The sequence below is a fragment of the Plecotus auritus genome, assembly GCF_963455305.1.
Source record: "Plecotus auritus genome assembly, chromosome: 2".
In the NCBI taxonomy this organism is placed as follows: Eukaryota; Metazoa; Chordata; class Mammalia; order Chiroptera; family Vespertilionidae; genus Plecotus; species Plecotus auritus.
The window spans coordinates 148,695,066-148,713,075 of NC_137771.1; the positions used below are offsets into that span (position 1 = coordinate 148,695,066).

At 37.1% G+C, this 18,010-nt stretch overlaps 1 protein-coding gene and 1 pseudogene across 2 annotated transcripts; one reads left to right on the forward strand and one right to left on the reverse strand.

Moving 5' to 3' along the window:
• Positions 1-2,470: 2,470 nt before the first annotated feature.
• LOC308242033 (olfactory receptor 5AC2-like) lies at positions 2,471-3,388 on the reverse strand (the record flags this gene model as incomplete). Its single annotated transcript, XM_080655835.1, has 1 exon — positions 2,471-3,388. The coding sequence occupies one exon, from the start codon at positions 3,386-3,388 to the stop codon at positions 2,471-2,473; it is 918 nt and encodes a 305-aa protein (XP_080511961.1).
• A 5,289-nt stretch (positions 3,389-8,677) lies between these two features.
• Positions 8,678-9,287, forward strand: LOC308241408 (glycolipid transfer protein-like; annotated as a pseudogene). Its single transcript has one exon. The product of its transcript is annotated as a glycolipid transfer protein-like (transcript).
• The last annotated feature ends 8,723 nt before the right edge of the window (positions 9,288-18,010 follow it).

Here is an 18,010-nt window from a genome sequence, read left to right on the forward strand (position 1 = left end):
CAAACCAGCTAGGACTAATTCTTTAAAAATTCATTTTGTATTGACAGTACTTCTAATAACAATAAAAATAGCATTCGTACATACAGGAATGTTTTTATCTTTTATTGTAAAAATTATTGATAAATATATGTCTAAATATATTGACATATATTTGTCTAAATATGTACTTAGACAAATATTTTAATATCATAGGAGAGGTTACTTGTTTAAAATTACTGTTAAAAGTGACTGTAATTACCTGTAAATGATTGAAGAACGTGTATAGTCATTTTTGTTTTTAAAACACATGGATTTATTATTTCATCACAAATAATTTTTATATAAAATTCTTGCAAAGGAACTCATTCAGGAATAATAAAGTTGAAAAATGGCTTGATTTTATGGAAAATTCTAAAAAGACTTAGATAAAACTATTTCCTTACTTGTGCTTCAAACAGTTTACAAGAAGGGAGTAAGAGCTTGTAATGCATTTACTCACCCAGTGCTTATCCAATGATGTGATAATATAGCAGTAGATGCAACTGAATTAGTCCTCCACTCTTGACTATAGATGAAAACCAGATCATGCACTCTGACAAATTAATAGTGTTTAAAAGACTTAATAATCACTCATAATTATCAACCATATTTATAGTATAGTCACATAAAGATTGCATCTTTTCCATTTTTTTCAATACAACATTTATTGAGTACTATCAATGTGCAAGACACCTATAAGATGTTATTTATTGAAATAGAAATTGTAAAAAAATATTAAGAACATTTTATTTAAGAAATATATATTCCTTTATCATTTTATTAGTCCATCTAAAATTTGCTTCTTTTGCTATATAAAAAGAGATTTAGTGCCCTGGCCAAATGGCTCAGTTAGAGCATGATCCCATACACCAAAAGGTTGCAGGTTCATTTGCCTGTTGGGGTACATACCTAAATTTTGGGTTCGATACCTGGTCAGGGCACATGTGTGGGAGGCAACCGATGAATGTTTCTCACATTGATTTATTCTCTCTCTCTCTCCCTCCCTCCCTGTCTCTCTCTCTCTAAAAATCAGTAATACAAAAACATATTATTGGGTGAGGATTTTAAAAAGTGAGATATTTAGCAATAAATTACAATAATACACAACAAAGAATTCATTTTGCCCTGTTCTTCATCTGGGCCAAATGCAAGACTCACACATCTGAAAAAAGGTCATTATACTAAAACAAGAGAACAGTGAGCTTATAGACACTGCTGTGGAGAGGCATTACTTCTGCCTTTTTCATAATTCCTTTTCAGTATGGCAAAGAAGACATGAGTATATAAGAGATAATATTATTCATAGGATTGAAGTTTGAGTAAAGACCAAGAAAATAAAAAGAATCAATGCATTAATAGATTCATCTGTTTGGAAATTTTATATGACATTGAATGATGTTTTGTGTTGGACCTAAACAGAATGTTAAAATAGAAATCCCAAATGAACAATGAGAGGCAGAAAGCCAAAAATGTGAAACACTCAACAACTAATTCAGTTCAGAAGAATATTCATAATATTGCAAAATATAAATACCCACAATATCAGCAACAAATAAAAACTAAAAGTAAATGAATTCAACTCTAAATATATAAGCTAGAAGAAAACAAAATATTACAAGAAAAGAAAGCAGATGGAAAATTTTAAAGATGGAGAAATCAATGAATGAAATAATAGCAAAGAAAGTTAGATGTAACAAAAATTATGAGATGATTCTTTTAAAACATCTATAAAGTATTAAAATTACTAGCTAACCTAAATTTTTAAAAATGAGAACCACCCCCCAAATGTAAAACAGAAAATAACCTTTTATACTCAATACATTTTTAAAAGATTATGATCATCTTTGTCCAATTCTAGAAAAATAAACCACTTATCCTATATAATAAAAAGGTAATATGCAAATGGTTGTTACACTGTGACGTGTAACAATCAAACAGCAGGAGGGCAGGGCAGCAAGCTACAAGCCTTGGAGAGCTATAGGAGGGCAGGGCAGTGAGCTACATGTGGCAGAGAAATACGAGCGGTGGTGGGCCGAGGGACCCCTGAGACAAGCGGCAGCGAGCTGCTCGCGCACGGATTCGTGCACAGGGCTACTAGTACCTATGTAACTGTCTTAGTTACTGTCAATTATTAAATAAAATGTGGGGGAGAAGTCCCTTGCAGATAACAAATTTTTAAAAATTAAATGTTCAAATAAAAAGTGTTTATGATATTTTTAAATAAATCAACTATGGAAGATGTAAGTCACTTCAACTGAAGTAGTAACTTCAACTGGGCTCACATCCAAGAAAACATTGTGTGAAGCTGGGTTCCTTCACCCAGTGCCCAGAGAGCACCCTGACCACTAGCCCTTTGGTGAAAGGGCAGAGCCATGGCTAATCTGCAAGAATTGGGGACTTGTTTATGCAAAGAGTGAAACAAAAACAATTTGAAATTTTCCTTGGGAACTGTCTACTGCTTTTCAACTCTTCTCAAAGCACCTATAACCTCTTTATTTCTAAAGCTGTAAATAAATCGGTTTAGCAGGGGAATTATAATCATGTAAAACAGGGAATACATTCTGTCCTGATCTTCAGCTAGGCCAGATGCAGGACGCACATACATGCAGATGAGAGTGCCATAGTACAATGAGACAGAGAGCAGATGGGCACTGCACGTGGAGAAGGCTTTGCCTTTGCCCTTTCCAGAATTATTTTTCAGAATGTCAGAGAGCACTCGAATATAAGACATCATGATGGTCATTAAAGTGGATATTTGTATAAAAGCTGCAAAAATAAATATCATTAGTGCATTAATAGATGCGTCAAAGCATGAAATTTTGAACAGCTGTAAAATTTCACAGTAGAAATAATGTATTATGTTAGACTTGCAGAAAGTTAATCTTAATAACAAACTCACATGAACCAGAGGATGCAGAAAACCAATTGCATATGAAATACTTATCAACTTAGTGCAGAGTCTGTTGGACATCACCACTGGATAGAGCAAGGGGTTACATATGGCTACATAGCGGTCATAGGCCATCACTACCAAGAGGAAACACTCTGTAGTTGCACTGGAAGCAAAAAAATAAAATTGGGTGATGCACTCAGGTAGGGATATCATTGCAGTCTTGTCTAAGAAGTTGACCAACATCCTGGGAGTTACGGAAGTTGAAGTGCAAGCATCTGCAAAAGCTAATCCATCAAGGAACAAATACATGGGCGTGTGAAGATGGGCATCCTTCCAAATAAGAGCCATCAGTCCAAGGTTGCCTACCATGGTGTAGATGACTAAGAACAAGAGAAAGAGGAGGACCTGCCACCATGGTTGCTCTGTAAGTCCTGTGAGAACAAACTCAGCCACCAGAGTCTTGTTTCCTTCTGACATATCCACACTTGATCACTATAATGAGAATATATGTGACAAAGATGATTGCTAAAGATAGCACAAGGTAGTAGTAATTTTTTGCAAATAAAATTACACCTTCATATTGTTTTCCATTTAATTAGTAGTTTTTTAAATATGTTTTTACTGATTTTATAGAGAGAGGAGAGAAAGAGATAGAGAGATAGAAACATTGATGAGAGAGAAACATTGATCGGCTGCCTGCTGCATGCCCCCTACTGGGAATCGAGCCCAGTACCCGGACATGTGCCCCCTGACTGGGAATCAAACTGATGACCTCTTGGTTCATGGCCCATGCTTAATCACTGAGCCACATCAGCTGGGCTAATTAATAGTTTGTAATGCTTAACTTTTTATCCTATAGTAAGTCTGTTTATGATTCTGTGTTTAGAACAATGTCACCCCCAATATATTTAATAATAAAAAAATTTAGGTATCTGACCCTAAAATTGTGGGGGGGGGGGAACAGAAATAAATGCAAATATTTGAGCCAATATTAAAATCACCTGAAAAATGACTGCATGTGGAAGAGACGCAAATGCAAGACTATTGCATATGGAAAAGAAATAGGCTAATAATTTAGACATAACCACATAATTTCTTTCTTAATCCTCATGTGAAAATATTTTCTTATTTATTTTGAGAGAGAGGAATGAGGAGAGAGAGAGAGAGAGAGAGAGAGAGAGAGAGAGAGAGAGAGAGAGAGAGAGATCTATGTGAAAGAAAAACAGATTGGTTGCCTCTTATACACACCCCAACCAGGGATTAAACCTGCACCTGAGGTATGTGCCCTGACTGGGAATCAAACCCATAACCTTTTAGTGAAGTGGACAATGCTCCAACCAATTGAGCCACCCAGCCAGAGCATAACCACATACTTTTTATTGCAGAGACAAATGGAAAGGACAGAAATGTGTTGTAAAATATCTGTAACATATTTTGCATATTTAGGGTTAATTATAAAACACACACACAACTTCTTACACCTAGGTGAAAACAAGTTAACACAACGAAACAAATCGGCAAACATATGTAAAATGTAGTTATGTCAATGTTACTAATAAATATATAAAACAATGTTTATCTTCCTTAATAATTAGGAATATTATTTAAATTGATGCATCCTTTCTACTTGTCAGATAAGCAAAAAAGAAAAATGAGAAATAATGTCTGCTGATTACAGGAAAGTGAGAAAATAGCATTTTTTAATAGAACTGGTGAGATAGAAATTATAATAGCCTTTGAATTTAACATTATTTGCCAAAATTTGAAATTTATATAAACTTTGATCTATCATCTTACACCCAGATATATATTCTAGAAATAATATCATTCATATACAAGAATAAAGTATAAGGATTATTTAAGAAAGCATTTTTCATGAGGGTGAAATCTGGAAGCAAAAAGAACACTCAGAAATATAGAATGGTTGAATAAATTATGATATAGTCTTACTGTGGAGATTGTTCAGACATAAAAGAAATGAACTGTACCAGTTAATGATGGAAGGATTTTCTTCATGTATTACTAAGTGAGAGAATCAAAATATAGAGAAATTTAGCCCCGGCCAGTGTGTCTCAATGATTAGAGCATTGACCCACTCACCAAAGGGTTGTGGGTTCGATCCCTGGTCAAGGGCAGGTACCTGGGTTGCAGGTTCAATCCCAGGCCCTGTAGGGGCATGTGTGAGAGGCAACCGATTAATCTCTCTCTTTTCTCTCTCTCCTTATCTCCCCCCCTCCTCCCCCTCCTCCTCCCTTCCGCCCTGCCTCCCTCCCTTCCACACTCTCAAAAATCGATGGAAAAAATATCCTCGGGTGAGCATTAACAATAAAATAAAATAAAGTAAATTATATATGTATATATATGTGTGTGTATATATACAGTATATACACACACACATATATATGTATGTACATGTACATATATGTATATATTAGATAGATAGATAGATAGATAGATAGATAGATAGATAGATACATCTATCTCTGTTTATAAAGATAAATAAAGATGATGTTATGAGCATGGATAAAGCAGTAAGATAATATATTAAGTTGCTAACATTGTTTTTTTTGTTCAGGAGTAGATGTAGTGGTAGGAATAGAAAAAGCAGAGGAAAGATTCTTTGTCATCACATGCACACAAAGTTTATGATAAAAGCATAATATATGTCATATGCCTTTTATAATTTTGTTACATATGTGTGTATGTCTGTGTTTATGTCTCTTTGTCTGTACATGTGTGCCTAGAAGGATATATATAAAAAGACAGTCACTAGTATATTAATAGAAATAAGTAAAATGATAGTGTTACTTTTAACAAGAAATATTTGACATTGAAAATTGTATCTTAAAATTAGGAATAAATAATCTGTAAATTTCTAAAAATATTTTAAAATGCTCTTTATTTTTAAAAAATTTTATTAAGTATAGTTGGTATATAATATTATATTGGTTATATTAGTTTCAAGTGTACAATATAGTGATTTAGCATTTTTATAACTAACAATATGATCATGCCAGTAATTCTATGTCATTATAAAAAATTATCATAATATTATTGATTATATTCCCCTTCCCCTTTTCACCCATCCCTTCACCCCCTCCCTTTTGGTAACCACCTATGAGTCTGTTTTTGTTTGATTTGTTTGTTTAGGTTTTTTAGATTCCACATATAAGTGAAACCATACAATATTTGTATTTCTCTGCCTGATTTATTTCACTTAGCATAATGATCTTTAATTCTTGATACTTTCCACTTAAATATTTGGTAGTTGAACTTTGACTACTTAGGGGAGAAATGATTTTTTTAATTAGTCAAAAGGTATTTTGAAATTTTTTAAGATGGTGTCCAAGTATAATAGTCATTGTTATGGTTTTCTTCACAGAGTATCAGCATTTTTCTTGTTAAATTTATTTCCAGGGGCTTTATATGTTTTACTGATATTTTCATGAAATAATAACATTGGTTTTCTTCTAGGACTAATAAACTACAGCTCAAAGAAAATCCAGAATAGAATTTCCCAAATATTTTGGGGCAAATATTTAACCTCCCATGTTCCTTGAAAGGGAAACAAAAACACATTTGCCACAATAATAACAGTTGAAATAAATAATAACTTACTCTTTAAAAATCCATTTTCATAATTTTATAACCATACCTTTTGACACTTATAATCCAAGAGATGTTGAATGAAAATGCATTAGAAGAACTGGGTTTATTTAATCAGTGGGGAGAATGATGAGTTGTTATTCTCCATCTTCACTAAGCTAAAAAAAAGATTTAGTAAATTTGTATTATTAAACACGTACCTACACGGAACCTATTATTAATATATACACCTCAAAAGATTCACTGGAGTATATTTGCTGACAATGAACTATGAGAATGTTAAAGAGATGTCTTCTTTTTTTTTTTCCAAAGTAGAGATTTTATCTTGAATAAATGTCCAAAGTGGAGATTTTGTCCTGAATAAAGTGGCCTTACTTTCTTTGCAATCAAAACCATCAAATAAAAGATATTCCTAATTTCACTGAATGAATTCAGTATAATTAAGCTAAGAAGAAGTTAGCTTTGGGAATCGTTTTACTTAAGACTAATATAAAAGAATTATCTCTAGGTTAGAGTAAAGGAAATGGTGCTGACTATATATTATATATTACATATTTATAATATAAGGATTATTTACTGACTTTAGCCTTTATTCTCATGATCCCATGAAATTTTAAAAGCTATGTATTATAGACAGCCACCAAACTAAAGGCTAGGATTTTATCTATTCTGCAAAATTACAAATAAAGTAGATACAAGCTGCATAGCTGTCTCAATTCTAAACTATCTATATTACAAAATAAAATTTAAAGTTGTTAAATCATTCTTTTTTATTGTCTAAAGTTTTACATATATCTCCTTTTTCCCAATCATTCTTTTTGTGATTAATTTTTCCCATTTATTTAATTCTTCTATCTAAGTTTATTATTCATGAAATTTTGTGATAAATGTCTCCTTTACAGTAAGCCATCCTCCTCCCATCTGTCCAGATTTTGATGGCTGGCTGAGAAAAAATCTCAATGTCTTACTGGAATTTTAATTTCTTACACAAATACCTTACGATATTTTATTACACCCAAAGACAAATTGCAAAACTCTTAAGTAATAGAAAATGTAGAAATCACTGCACTCTTACCCAGTTCCTGAACAACACTGGAAAATTGAGAAGTGATAGTTTTTCTGAATTAGCATATAAAAATGAGACAGTGATTACTGGCACACTGATTTTCATTAGTAACGCTACAATGAATGGAGATAATATCTATTTCCAAACTTGCTCTATAAAAACAAAGGTACAGGAAAGAAAGATATTCCCTCTACACTTTCAAAGAATTCCCTGTAGGATGAAGTCAAATTTGTTCTACTGGGCTTTGTGTGTTAATCATGACTCACCCCCATAACTAGCTGTAACTGCTGGAGGCTAATTCCAGCATGTCATAATAAATGCAAGAAGTCCTCAGGGTTTATGGGCTTCTATATTCAGCAGGGCTGAATCATATTATCTGCTGCTGAAATAGCTGAAAGCATTTCCCCAAACCTGAAAATCTGCATATATTATTACCTGCTGCTGGAACAGCCAAAGACAGTACCCCCAACCTGACAATACCTACGATATACCAAACCTTACCTTTGATATGTATATCGGCTTTGTTTTAGGGCAATCTATACTAATAATAGCCTAGGGCAGTGGTCAGCAAACTCATTAGTCAACAGAGCCAAATGTCAACAGTACAACGATTGAAATTTCTTTTGAGAGCCAAATTCTTTAAACTTAAACTTCTTCCAACACCATTTCCTCAAAATAGACTTGCCCAGGTTGTGGTATTTTGTGGAAGAGCCACACTCAAGGGGCAAAAGAGCCACATGTGGCTCGCGAGCTGCAGTTTGCCGACCACGGGCCTAGTGCCATCACGACCAGACAGACGACCAGTCATCATGAGGGGACCCCGTCTGAATGGGGGCGTGGCTGGTCTTCAAACCACCCAGTGGCCTCTAGCCTCGGCTGGGGAGGTGCTGAGGGCCGGGCTTGTGTGGTGCAGTCTTTTAAAAATAAAGGAAGGGCGAGTGGTGACACTGGCGTCCCCAGGGTCAGTGGTGGGTGGCAGTGACAGCCCTGGCACTGGTGGCAGTGATGGCCCAGGTGCAAACGGCGGCAGCCAGGGTGGCGGCGGGGATGCCCACCGCACCGGCTGGGGCATCACCGCCAGCCTCGACCCCGAAATGGCACTGCTAGATGAGCACCTGCTGAAGCCGCTGCCCGCCCGCGGACAAGCAGATCGAGACCAGAGCCTTCCTGGAGGCTGTGTGCCACCTGCTGCCCTTCTTCGATTGCCTTGGGTCCGCAGTGTTTACACCCATCAAGGCAGACATAAGTGGTAACATCACAAAAATCAAAGCTGTGTACAACACCAACCTGGCCAAGTTCCAGACCCTGCAGAATATCCTGGAGTCAGAGAAGGAAATGTATGGAGCAGAGTGGCTCAAAGTGGGGTCACACTGGTGCTGATGTAGCTGAAAGGGGCCTCCACTTCATCCAGGCCTTCCTGTAGAGCATCTGAGACCAGGAGAGGGACGAGAGCCACCGCCACCAAGGCCTATGAGATGGCACTCAAGAAGTACCGGCTGGATCGTGCAGGAGATCTTCCAGGCAGTGCTGTATGCCATGCCCTACAAGTCCAACTTCCTGAAAGCTCTCTCCAAGAGCCAGAACATGACGGAGGAGAAGTGCCTGGTGAAGGTCCACCTGTTCCTGGTCAATTACATGGCCAGCATCGACATCGTCTACGAGATGTACATCAAGATGAACACCGAACTCAACTACAAGGTGTAGGCATGCCCAGCAGCCAGGACTCCCAGAAACAGACAAGCCAGGATCACTGTGAAGCAAGCTGGAGACCACATTGGCTTGCATCCCCCAGAGCGGCCCAGAGTCTAGCCTTTAGGGGATAGCCCTGGTTTCTGAAAAGTCATTTTTGGGGTCTATCTTAACAGAGCAATAAATATAACCACCCTACTTCTGAATCACCTTTGAATTTCACAGCAGCACAGACCAACTGCCTTCATTTCAGTGCAATAAAAATCAATTAATGTTGCTAATACGTCAAGTCCTAGGGTTTTCTGTCCCTGTCCCCCCACGTGGTGCATGACCCTGGGGGAGCCCTGTAATACACCTCATTTTAAAAAAGAGGATCTGGTGCAGTGATGTTTCGGGTCATGTAAGGACCACAAAGAGTCTGATTTGAAATTTTACATGATTTTTTAAAGCACATTGCTGTGTGCTCCTGTGGTTGCACAGCCCAGCCTCACAGTGCTGTCAGTATAGACCTCACTCTTTTCTCCTATCTTTTTCCAGACAGTTTTTTATAGTTGAAAACAACCAGCAAGCCTTTGATAACCTTGCCCAAGGGGACTTTATTTTAAAGCTATCAGGTATGAGTAATTGACCACAGATGACTGAATTTTCATTCTTCTGCATAAGTATTTCCTTCAGAGACAGCCTATCCCACCTAAAAAAACTACCTATCATGTGTGTTCTCTCAGAGGGGAGACCACAAGCCCTCCTGATGCTGAGACCCAAGAAATCACCTTGCTGCCTTAACTGTCACTCCTGGCACTAACAAGAGCTGTATTTTGAAAGTGTTGGGGTGAATAGAGGGACCCTCAAAGAATTCATGTGTGTTAAAAACCCTATGAAGAACAATTGGTGATTTTTATGCAAACACTAAATAATTCATAGTAAATAAATCTCTATTTTGGAATTTAAAAAACCTATATAATAAAGAGGTAATATGCAAATTGACTGTCATGTCCTCACACAAGATGGCCGCCCCCATGTCATCACAAGATGGCCACCACAATATGGCCGGCAGTGGAGGGCAGTTGTGAGTGATCAGGCCAGCAGGGAAGGGCAGTTGGGGGTGACCAGGCCTGCAGGGGAAGGCAGTTAGAGGAGACCAGGCCAGCAGGGGAGGGCAGTTGTTGGGAACTAGGCCTGCAGGGGAGGGCAGTTGGGGGCAATCAGGCCAGCAGGGAAGCAGTTAGGCATCAATCAGGCTGGCAGGGGAGTGGTTAGGGGGTGATCAGGCTGGCAGGCAGAAGCATTTAGGGGCAATCAGGCAGGCAGGCAGGCAAGCAGTTGGGAGCCAGCAGTCCCAGATTGTGAGAGGGATGTTTGACTGCCGGTGCACGAATTTCATGCAGTGCACTAATTTCATGCACCAGGCCTCTAGTTTGGGTTAGTGAAAAGCTAGGGGTTCAGAGATTCAGAGAACTTGGTTACTGAAGCTAGGTCTCCTCTGGATCCCCCAAATGCCTTCCAAATTCATATTTCGTGTCTAGTCTCTTTATTAATTTACTTGCATCCCCTTTTCCAGATTCCTGAACCCTTCTAGATACAGGGAAATAATTAATGGTTCCCGAACAGGGACATCTAGAGAAGAAGTTTTGCCTGAGCGAAGAAAAGAAATTAGTCACCAGTAAAGGTGGAGAGATTAACTGTGAGTAAAGCTTGCATCAAGCCTTGGAGGTTGAAAACCAAGGTGAGCAAGAAAAGTCTTTTGTTTCAAGTCAGACTATTATGGGGAAGAATTCAGTTTAAAGGCAAAAATATAATTGTAAATTTTTAGCTTATATGCTCAAGGATAAAGAAATTAAAATGTCAAAAGGTACTCCTTTAAATCAAACTCTAGGAAAAAGAGTGCCATTGTTATTTTTAACTATGTGGGTTCTTGTTCAGATTGCAAAATGTCTAATTTGTATCGGGGATAAAAAGTTTGTAATAAGAAAGAAAGCCTCACCAAATCCTCTGCTTCTGGTGTTGAGAGCAGCTAGAAAGGGCGGAGCTATCAGCTCTCTCACAGGAAGACTCTCTAAAGCTTTGTTTAAAAATTACCGAAGGACGCATTGGGACAGGTTAATTTTAGCAAAAATAACTTTAAAAGCTAGTCAATGCCATGGAGAGTGGAATAGGAAAAGATTTAGGATCTGTCATTTTATTTGGTTTAATGTGTTTATTGTTATCTATTAAGCATGCCTTTCATTCAATAAGAAAGGAAACGCGGTCAAATCAGTTGCTAAATTTTCCAAAGCAAGCAGGATGTGGAGGGGTGGAGAAACATGTGGTGATCCTGTGGGGTGGATGCCCTGTCCTGAGAGTACTAATAGAGGAATCTCATTTCACCATGTTTTTTCCCAGTTCATAATTTAAAAGTTTTATAAAATTTAGGAATGCATCTGGGATTTCTGTACTTGTAACGAGAGAAAACTGTCTTAAGACAAATGTGCTCACCATCTGATTTCAGATTTTAGATAGTTTGGGGCCAAGTTTAACTCTCTTTATGGATGATATAGAAAAACCAAAGACTGTTTTTTCTCAAAAGAAAGATGGCAGAGATGAACCAAAGATTTCCATAATAAAGGGTAGTTTTTAAATAATAGTAAACTGCATTCCAAAGTTAACATCAGGGCTCCCAGAAAATCAGTAAATTATCTCTGTTACAGAATTTGTCAAAGTAAATGCCTTAGATAGTAATAACTGGTCTTAGAATCTCAAAATTGTTGAAATATAGATATAACTAAAATAAAGGAATTTGTGGTGAAGTTTTTCAGTAATAATGTATTGATAATGAAGGCCCAGGAGCACAGGGGGAAACTAGCTTCGTTTTTAACAGAGAAAAAAGCTGGCTTCCCATGGCAGCCTCTGAGGAAAGAATGTGGCAATTTACATTTAAATAGACCAGGCTAGACCAAACCTGTTTCACTGGCCAGAAACATGGTTTTCCAGAATCTTTGGCAACTTAAAACTTTGGAAGTTTATTAAATTAAACTAGAGGCCCGGTGCACAAAATTCGTGCATGGGGGAGGTGTCCCTCAGCCCAGCCTGCACCCTCTCCAATCTGGGACACCTCAAGGGATGTCCAACTGCCCATTTAGGCCCGAATGGGCCTAAACGGGCAGTCAGACATCCCTCTCACAATCCAGGACTGCTGGCTCCCAACTGCTCACCTGCCTGCCTTCCTGATTGCCCCTAAATGCCTCTGCCTGCCAGCCTGATCACCCCCTAACCACTCCCCTGCCAGCCTGATTGATGCCTAACTGCTCCCCTACCAGCCTGTTTGCCCCTAACTGCCCTCCCCTGCAGGCCTGGTCCCTCCCAACTGCCCTCCCCTGCTGGCCTGATTGCCCACAACTGCCCTCCCTTGCAGGCCTGGTCCCTCCCAACTGCCCTCCCCTGCTGGCCATCTTGTGGTGGCCATCTTGTGTCCACATGGGGGCAGCCATCTTTGACCACATGGGGGCAGCCATCTTGTGTGTTGGAGTGATGGTCAATCTGCATATTACTCTTTTATTAGATAGGATAGAGGCCTAGTGCATGGGTGGGGACCAGCTGGTTTGCCCTGAAGGGTGTCCCAGATCAGGGTGGGGGTTCCCTTGGGGCGTGGGGTGGCCTGTGGTAGTTTGCAGGCCAGCCATGCCCCCCGGCGACCCAAGCAGAGGCCCTGGTATCTGGGATTTATTTATCTTCTATAATTGAAACTTTGTAGCCTTGAGTGGAGCCAAGCCTCCTGCTTGCTCCGTGGCCACAGCCATTTTTGTTGGGATTTATTTATCTTCTATAATTGAAGCTCTGTAGCCTTGAGTAGAGGCCTGGGCTGGCCAGGGTTTGCGGAAAGCTTGGCTTCCTCCATTACCAGGGAAACCCAAGCCTCCTGCTCACTCCGTGGCCACAGCCATCTTGGTTGGGTTAATTTGCATACTTGCTCCTGATTGGCTAGTGGGCATGGCTTGTGGGTATAACGGAATGATGGTTAATTTGCATATTACTCTTTTATTAGATAGGATAATAAAAAACTTGTTGAATATATAGGTATTTGAAATAACAAAATACTGAAATATTAATCTGAGTTTGCCTCATAAGAAAAATCTAGAGGACAGAATTTATTAATTAAATATGTATTGTATTTTTTAAAATGTGAAGTTATTATTAATCTGAGAAATGCTAAATACTTAACTTGCCAGCTAAAATTTAAGGCTTCTATGAGTTTAAAGTTCAAATTAAGTTAGGAGAAATCATATACTTGTGGTAACAAAATGCATAAAGTATAGAAATTTATTTTTGAGAAAATAACTCTTATATTTTCTCTGGATAAATTAGTAGTTTAAAATATATTGATGTACCAAGTGTGATAAAATTTCAACCTAAGATATAATATTTTATATGCTCTAATTAAAAAAGAGGATTAATTCTATGGTCTCAACCAAATTTTTAATATAAAAACCTGTTTAAATTTAATTGATATCTTTTAAAATAATTATAAAAAGTATATAATATAATCTTTGGGATATATATATATATATATATATATATATATATATGTAATGATCTTTCCAAGTTAAATTTCAAGACTCTAATTGAAGGATGGCTTTTGAAACATTTCATGGGCCCTGGAGTGATTCAAAGAATTTGTTCTCTCTTTTTAAAAGAAATATTTTTAAACTAAATTAGGCTTATCTAATATACTTGAAATCATGTGGAAAGCTTTATCAAATAAAAATTAATAAATATATTTTGTTTATATACATATATTTTAAATATTATAAAGTTTTAACCTCTATGGAAGGGCAGGCAAAGTTGCTAAAATATTTCTTAAGTAAAGCCGAATTTTCAGCAGCGAAATTTTTTTTTTTACCCATAATTTTATTTTTTTTATTATTTTTATTTTTTTACTAAGTTATTATATGTATACATATCTTACCATTGCCCCCCACACACCCCACTCCCATACATGCCCTCACCCCCCAATGTTTTGCATCCATTGGTTACTCTTATATGCATGCATATAAGTCCTTCGGTTGATCTCTTATTTCCCCCACCTCTTCCTAACCTTCCCGCTGTAATTTGATAGTCTGTTTGATGCTTTACTGCCTCTGTATCTATCTTTTTGTTCATCAGTTTATAATGTTTTTTATTATCCACAAATGAGTGAAATCATGTGGTATTTTTCTTTCATTGACTGGCTTATTTCACTTAGCATAATGTTCTCCAATTCCATCCAGGTAGCTACAAATGGTAAGAATTCCTTCTTTTTTATGGCAGCATAGTATTCCATTGTGTAGATGTACCATAGTTTTCTGATCCACTCATCTGCTGACAGGCACCTAGGCTGTTTCCAAATCTTAGCTATTGTAAATTGTGCTGCTATGAACATAGGGGTGCATATATCCTTTCTGACTGGTGTTTCTAGTTTCTTAGGATATATTCCTAGGAGTGGGATTACTGGGTCAAATGGGAGTTCCATTTTCAGTTTTTTGAGGAAACTCCATACTGTTCTCCACAGTGGCTGCACCAGTCTGCATTCCCACCAGCAGTGCACGAGGGTTCCTTTTTCTCCACATCCTGGCCAACACTTGTCATTTGTTGATTTGTTGATGATAGCCATTCTGACAGGTGTGAGATGATACCACATTGTTGTTTTGATTTGCATCTCTCTGATGATTAGTGACTTTGAGCAGGTTTTCATATGTCTCTTGGACTTCCTTATGTCCTCCTTCAAAAAGTGTCTATTTAGGTCCTTTGCCCATTTTTTGATTGGATTGTTTATCTTCCTTTTGTTAAGTTGCATGAGTTCCCTGTAAATGTTGGAGATTAAACCCTTATCGGTGATGACATTGGCAAATATGTTCTCCCATGCAGTGGGGTTTCTTACTGTTTTGTTGATGGTTTCTTTTGCTGTGCAAAAGCTTTTCATTTTGATGTAGTCCCATTTGTTTATTTTCTCTTTGGCTTCCATTGCCCTAGGGGCAGTGTCAGTGAAGAAGTTCTTTTGGCATATGTCTGATATTTTGTTACCTGTGGATTCCTCTAGTATTTTTATGGTTTCCCATCTTATATTTAAGTCCTGTATCCATTTTGAGTTTATTTTTGTGTATGGTGTAAGTTGGAGATCTAGTTTCCATTTTTTTGCATGTATCTGTCCAATTTTCCCAACACCATTTATTGAAGAGACTGTCTTGACTCCATTGTATGTTCATGCCTCCTTTGTCAAATATTAATCGCGCATAGTGGTTTGGGTCGATATCTGGATTCTCTGTTCTATTCCATTGATCTATATGTCTGTTCTTGTGCCAGTACCAGGCTGTTTTGAGGACAGTGGCTTTGTAATACAGCTTGAAATCTGGTATTGAGATCCCTCTTACTTTATTCTTCTTTCTCAGGATTGCTGTGGCTATTTGGGGTCTTTTTTTATTCCAGATGAATTTTTGGAGAGTTCTTTCTAGGTCTGTGAAATATGCCGTTGGTATTTTAATGGGGAGTGCATTGAATCTATAGATTGCTTTGGGTAGTATGGACATTTTAATGATGTTGATTCTACCAATCCATGAACATGGTATGTTCTTCCATCTGTTTACATCTTCCTCTATCTCTTTTTTCAGTGTCCTGTAGTTTTCTGCGTATAGGTCTTTTACCTCCTTGGTTAAGTTTATTCCTAAGTATCTTTCAGCAGCGAAATTTTAAAAAACAAAAGGAACAAAATTTTAAAAGACAAAAAGCCCTCTAGCAGCCTGCATTTTAAATAGACTGGGGGGTAGGGAGGCATCTGTGACTCATGGGTCAAACGTATAAGTTTGCTTGCTTTGCTTTTTCATAAAGATGCCTACTTTAATTACTTAATAAATTAGTTTTTTAAAAATATAATTAAGGTCTCATATAAATTCAGTTATAATGAGAAGCCAAACTGTTAAACAATTAATTCTAATAAAGTCCTCTGAAAAAATTACTAAGATCTCCCATAATCTCTTTTTATATACAAATGAGCAAAAAAAAAAAAATGCTGTTTAAAAGTAAATTTTAAGCTTAATAAAAAGGAGAAATTTAAAAATTTTTAAATCTCTTCCACTAATATTTACAGGGTAAACTGAAGGTTATTATCAAGCATTAAATATGATAATTAATATAATAAACATAAATATAAAGTGAGTCACTTGAAATGTATTCGGCAGTATTGATCAGCATCTGAAAAGCAGCCATGTAGGTTGCTTGGTGTAAAAGAAAGAAAAAGATTTTTTAAAAATCTATCTAAGGGGAGCCTAGAAACTACTCTGGGAGGAAATAAAGTTTCCTGCAAATACCTGGAAAATTGCTATTAAAAGTTAATGTGTTAGGCCTCAAAAAGAAAAATAAGTAATGTGTGGTTTTGCCTCCCTAAACAAAGCTTATGTAAAATTACTCAAAGACTAATAGCAGAAATTCAATTAGTATCATTTACTATCTACAGCCAAGAACAAGTAAAGTTAGAAAACAAGTCTTATTTCAGACTAATTTAATTTGGCAAATTAAAATAAATAAGTATTCAGGAAAACTTAGTTGTACTGGGGAGGAAACTATTCTTAAAGCATTATCTAATTTTTACTTACGGTTCATCTCATAGTAAAAGCTACTTATAATACAATGAATCCAGAACAGTCGTATTTGTGTGTAAAGAATTAAATTAAAAGCTATCAAGACTGCATTACAAGACTGCATTCCAAAAGCCTCTTAATATTATTTAAAACAAAAAAGGAGGGGGGTGGGGAATAGTGGAATAATCCCCTGTAAGAAAATTACATCAAGACTTAATTGCTTTAAATTTTTTGCTTTAAAATTATTTTTCACTTGTAATGCTGATGGCAAGACACACATGGTGTCAGAATAAGCCAAAGGAAAATAGTTTGGGGAAAATGAAAAGATCCCGGGTCTAATTTAATAACCTCTGGTTGAGAATATGCTTATATATTTCCAGAAAATTCCTCCAAACCCATGTGGATTCCTGCAACAATGGACCTGAGAGAGGAACTAACCAGAATACTCCAGCCACAGATGGTGGTGGTCCCAAGCAACACGCTGATGAGAAAGAGGAGAAACAGTCCAGAGATGGAGGATGGTGAAGACGCCTTGCCATGCTAGCAGTCAGCAGCTGTGCATCGCTGCAGGTTGCCTGACCAAGCCAAAGAAGGTCGGACCTGCATTGCTGCCGTTTGTCCACCATTCAGAACTGGAATATCATTGCTGTCATGTAACAGGAGACAGTGATAGGGAAGAAGATTCAAAGAACTGTTGGCCCAGAAATTAGCTTACCGAAGACTGCTTCCTTTGATGCCTAGCAGCAATTTAAGGGGACATGATAGAATTCTATCCTTTCCATTGAATTTAAAAATCTTAAAAGGACCCAAGCTCTGCAAATGATATACATTCTTGTAAAATTTATTAAAACAAAGAAGGGGGAATAACAATTAAAACTATATGATTCACAGGGATTACTGTGGGAACATCTACAGAACATCAATAAACAAGTTTTAGGAAATATTTCCTTTCTCTTGTGTTTTTTTTTTTTTTATGTCATCATTCAAATACCTACTTTACATGTTCTTTTGGAAGTTTCAAAGTTACCTTAGAGTCACCATGTCCAAATTTAAAATTAGGATATTCAGTTGTTCTCTGGAGCAGGATAGTAAAAAGCTAGGAAAATTTCTGGACAAGTGGAAGGAGAAACTGAGACAAGAAAATAAAACAAGACC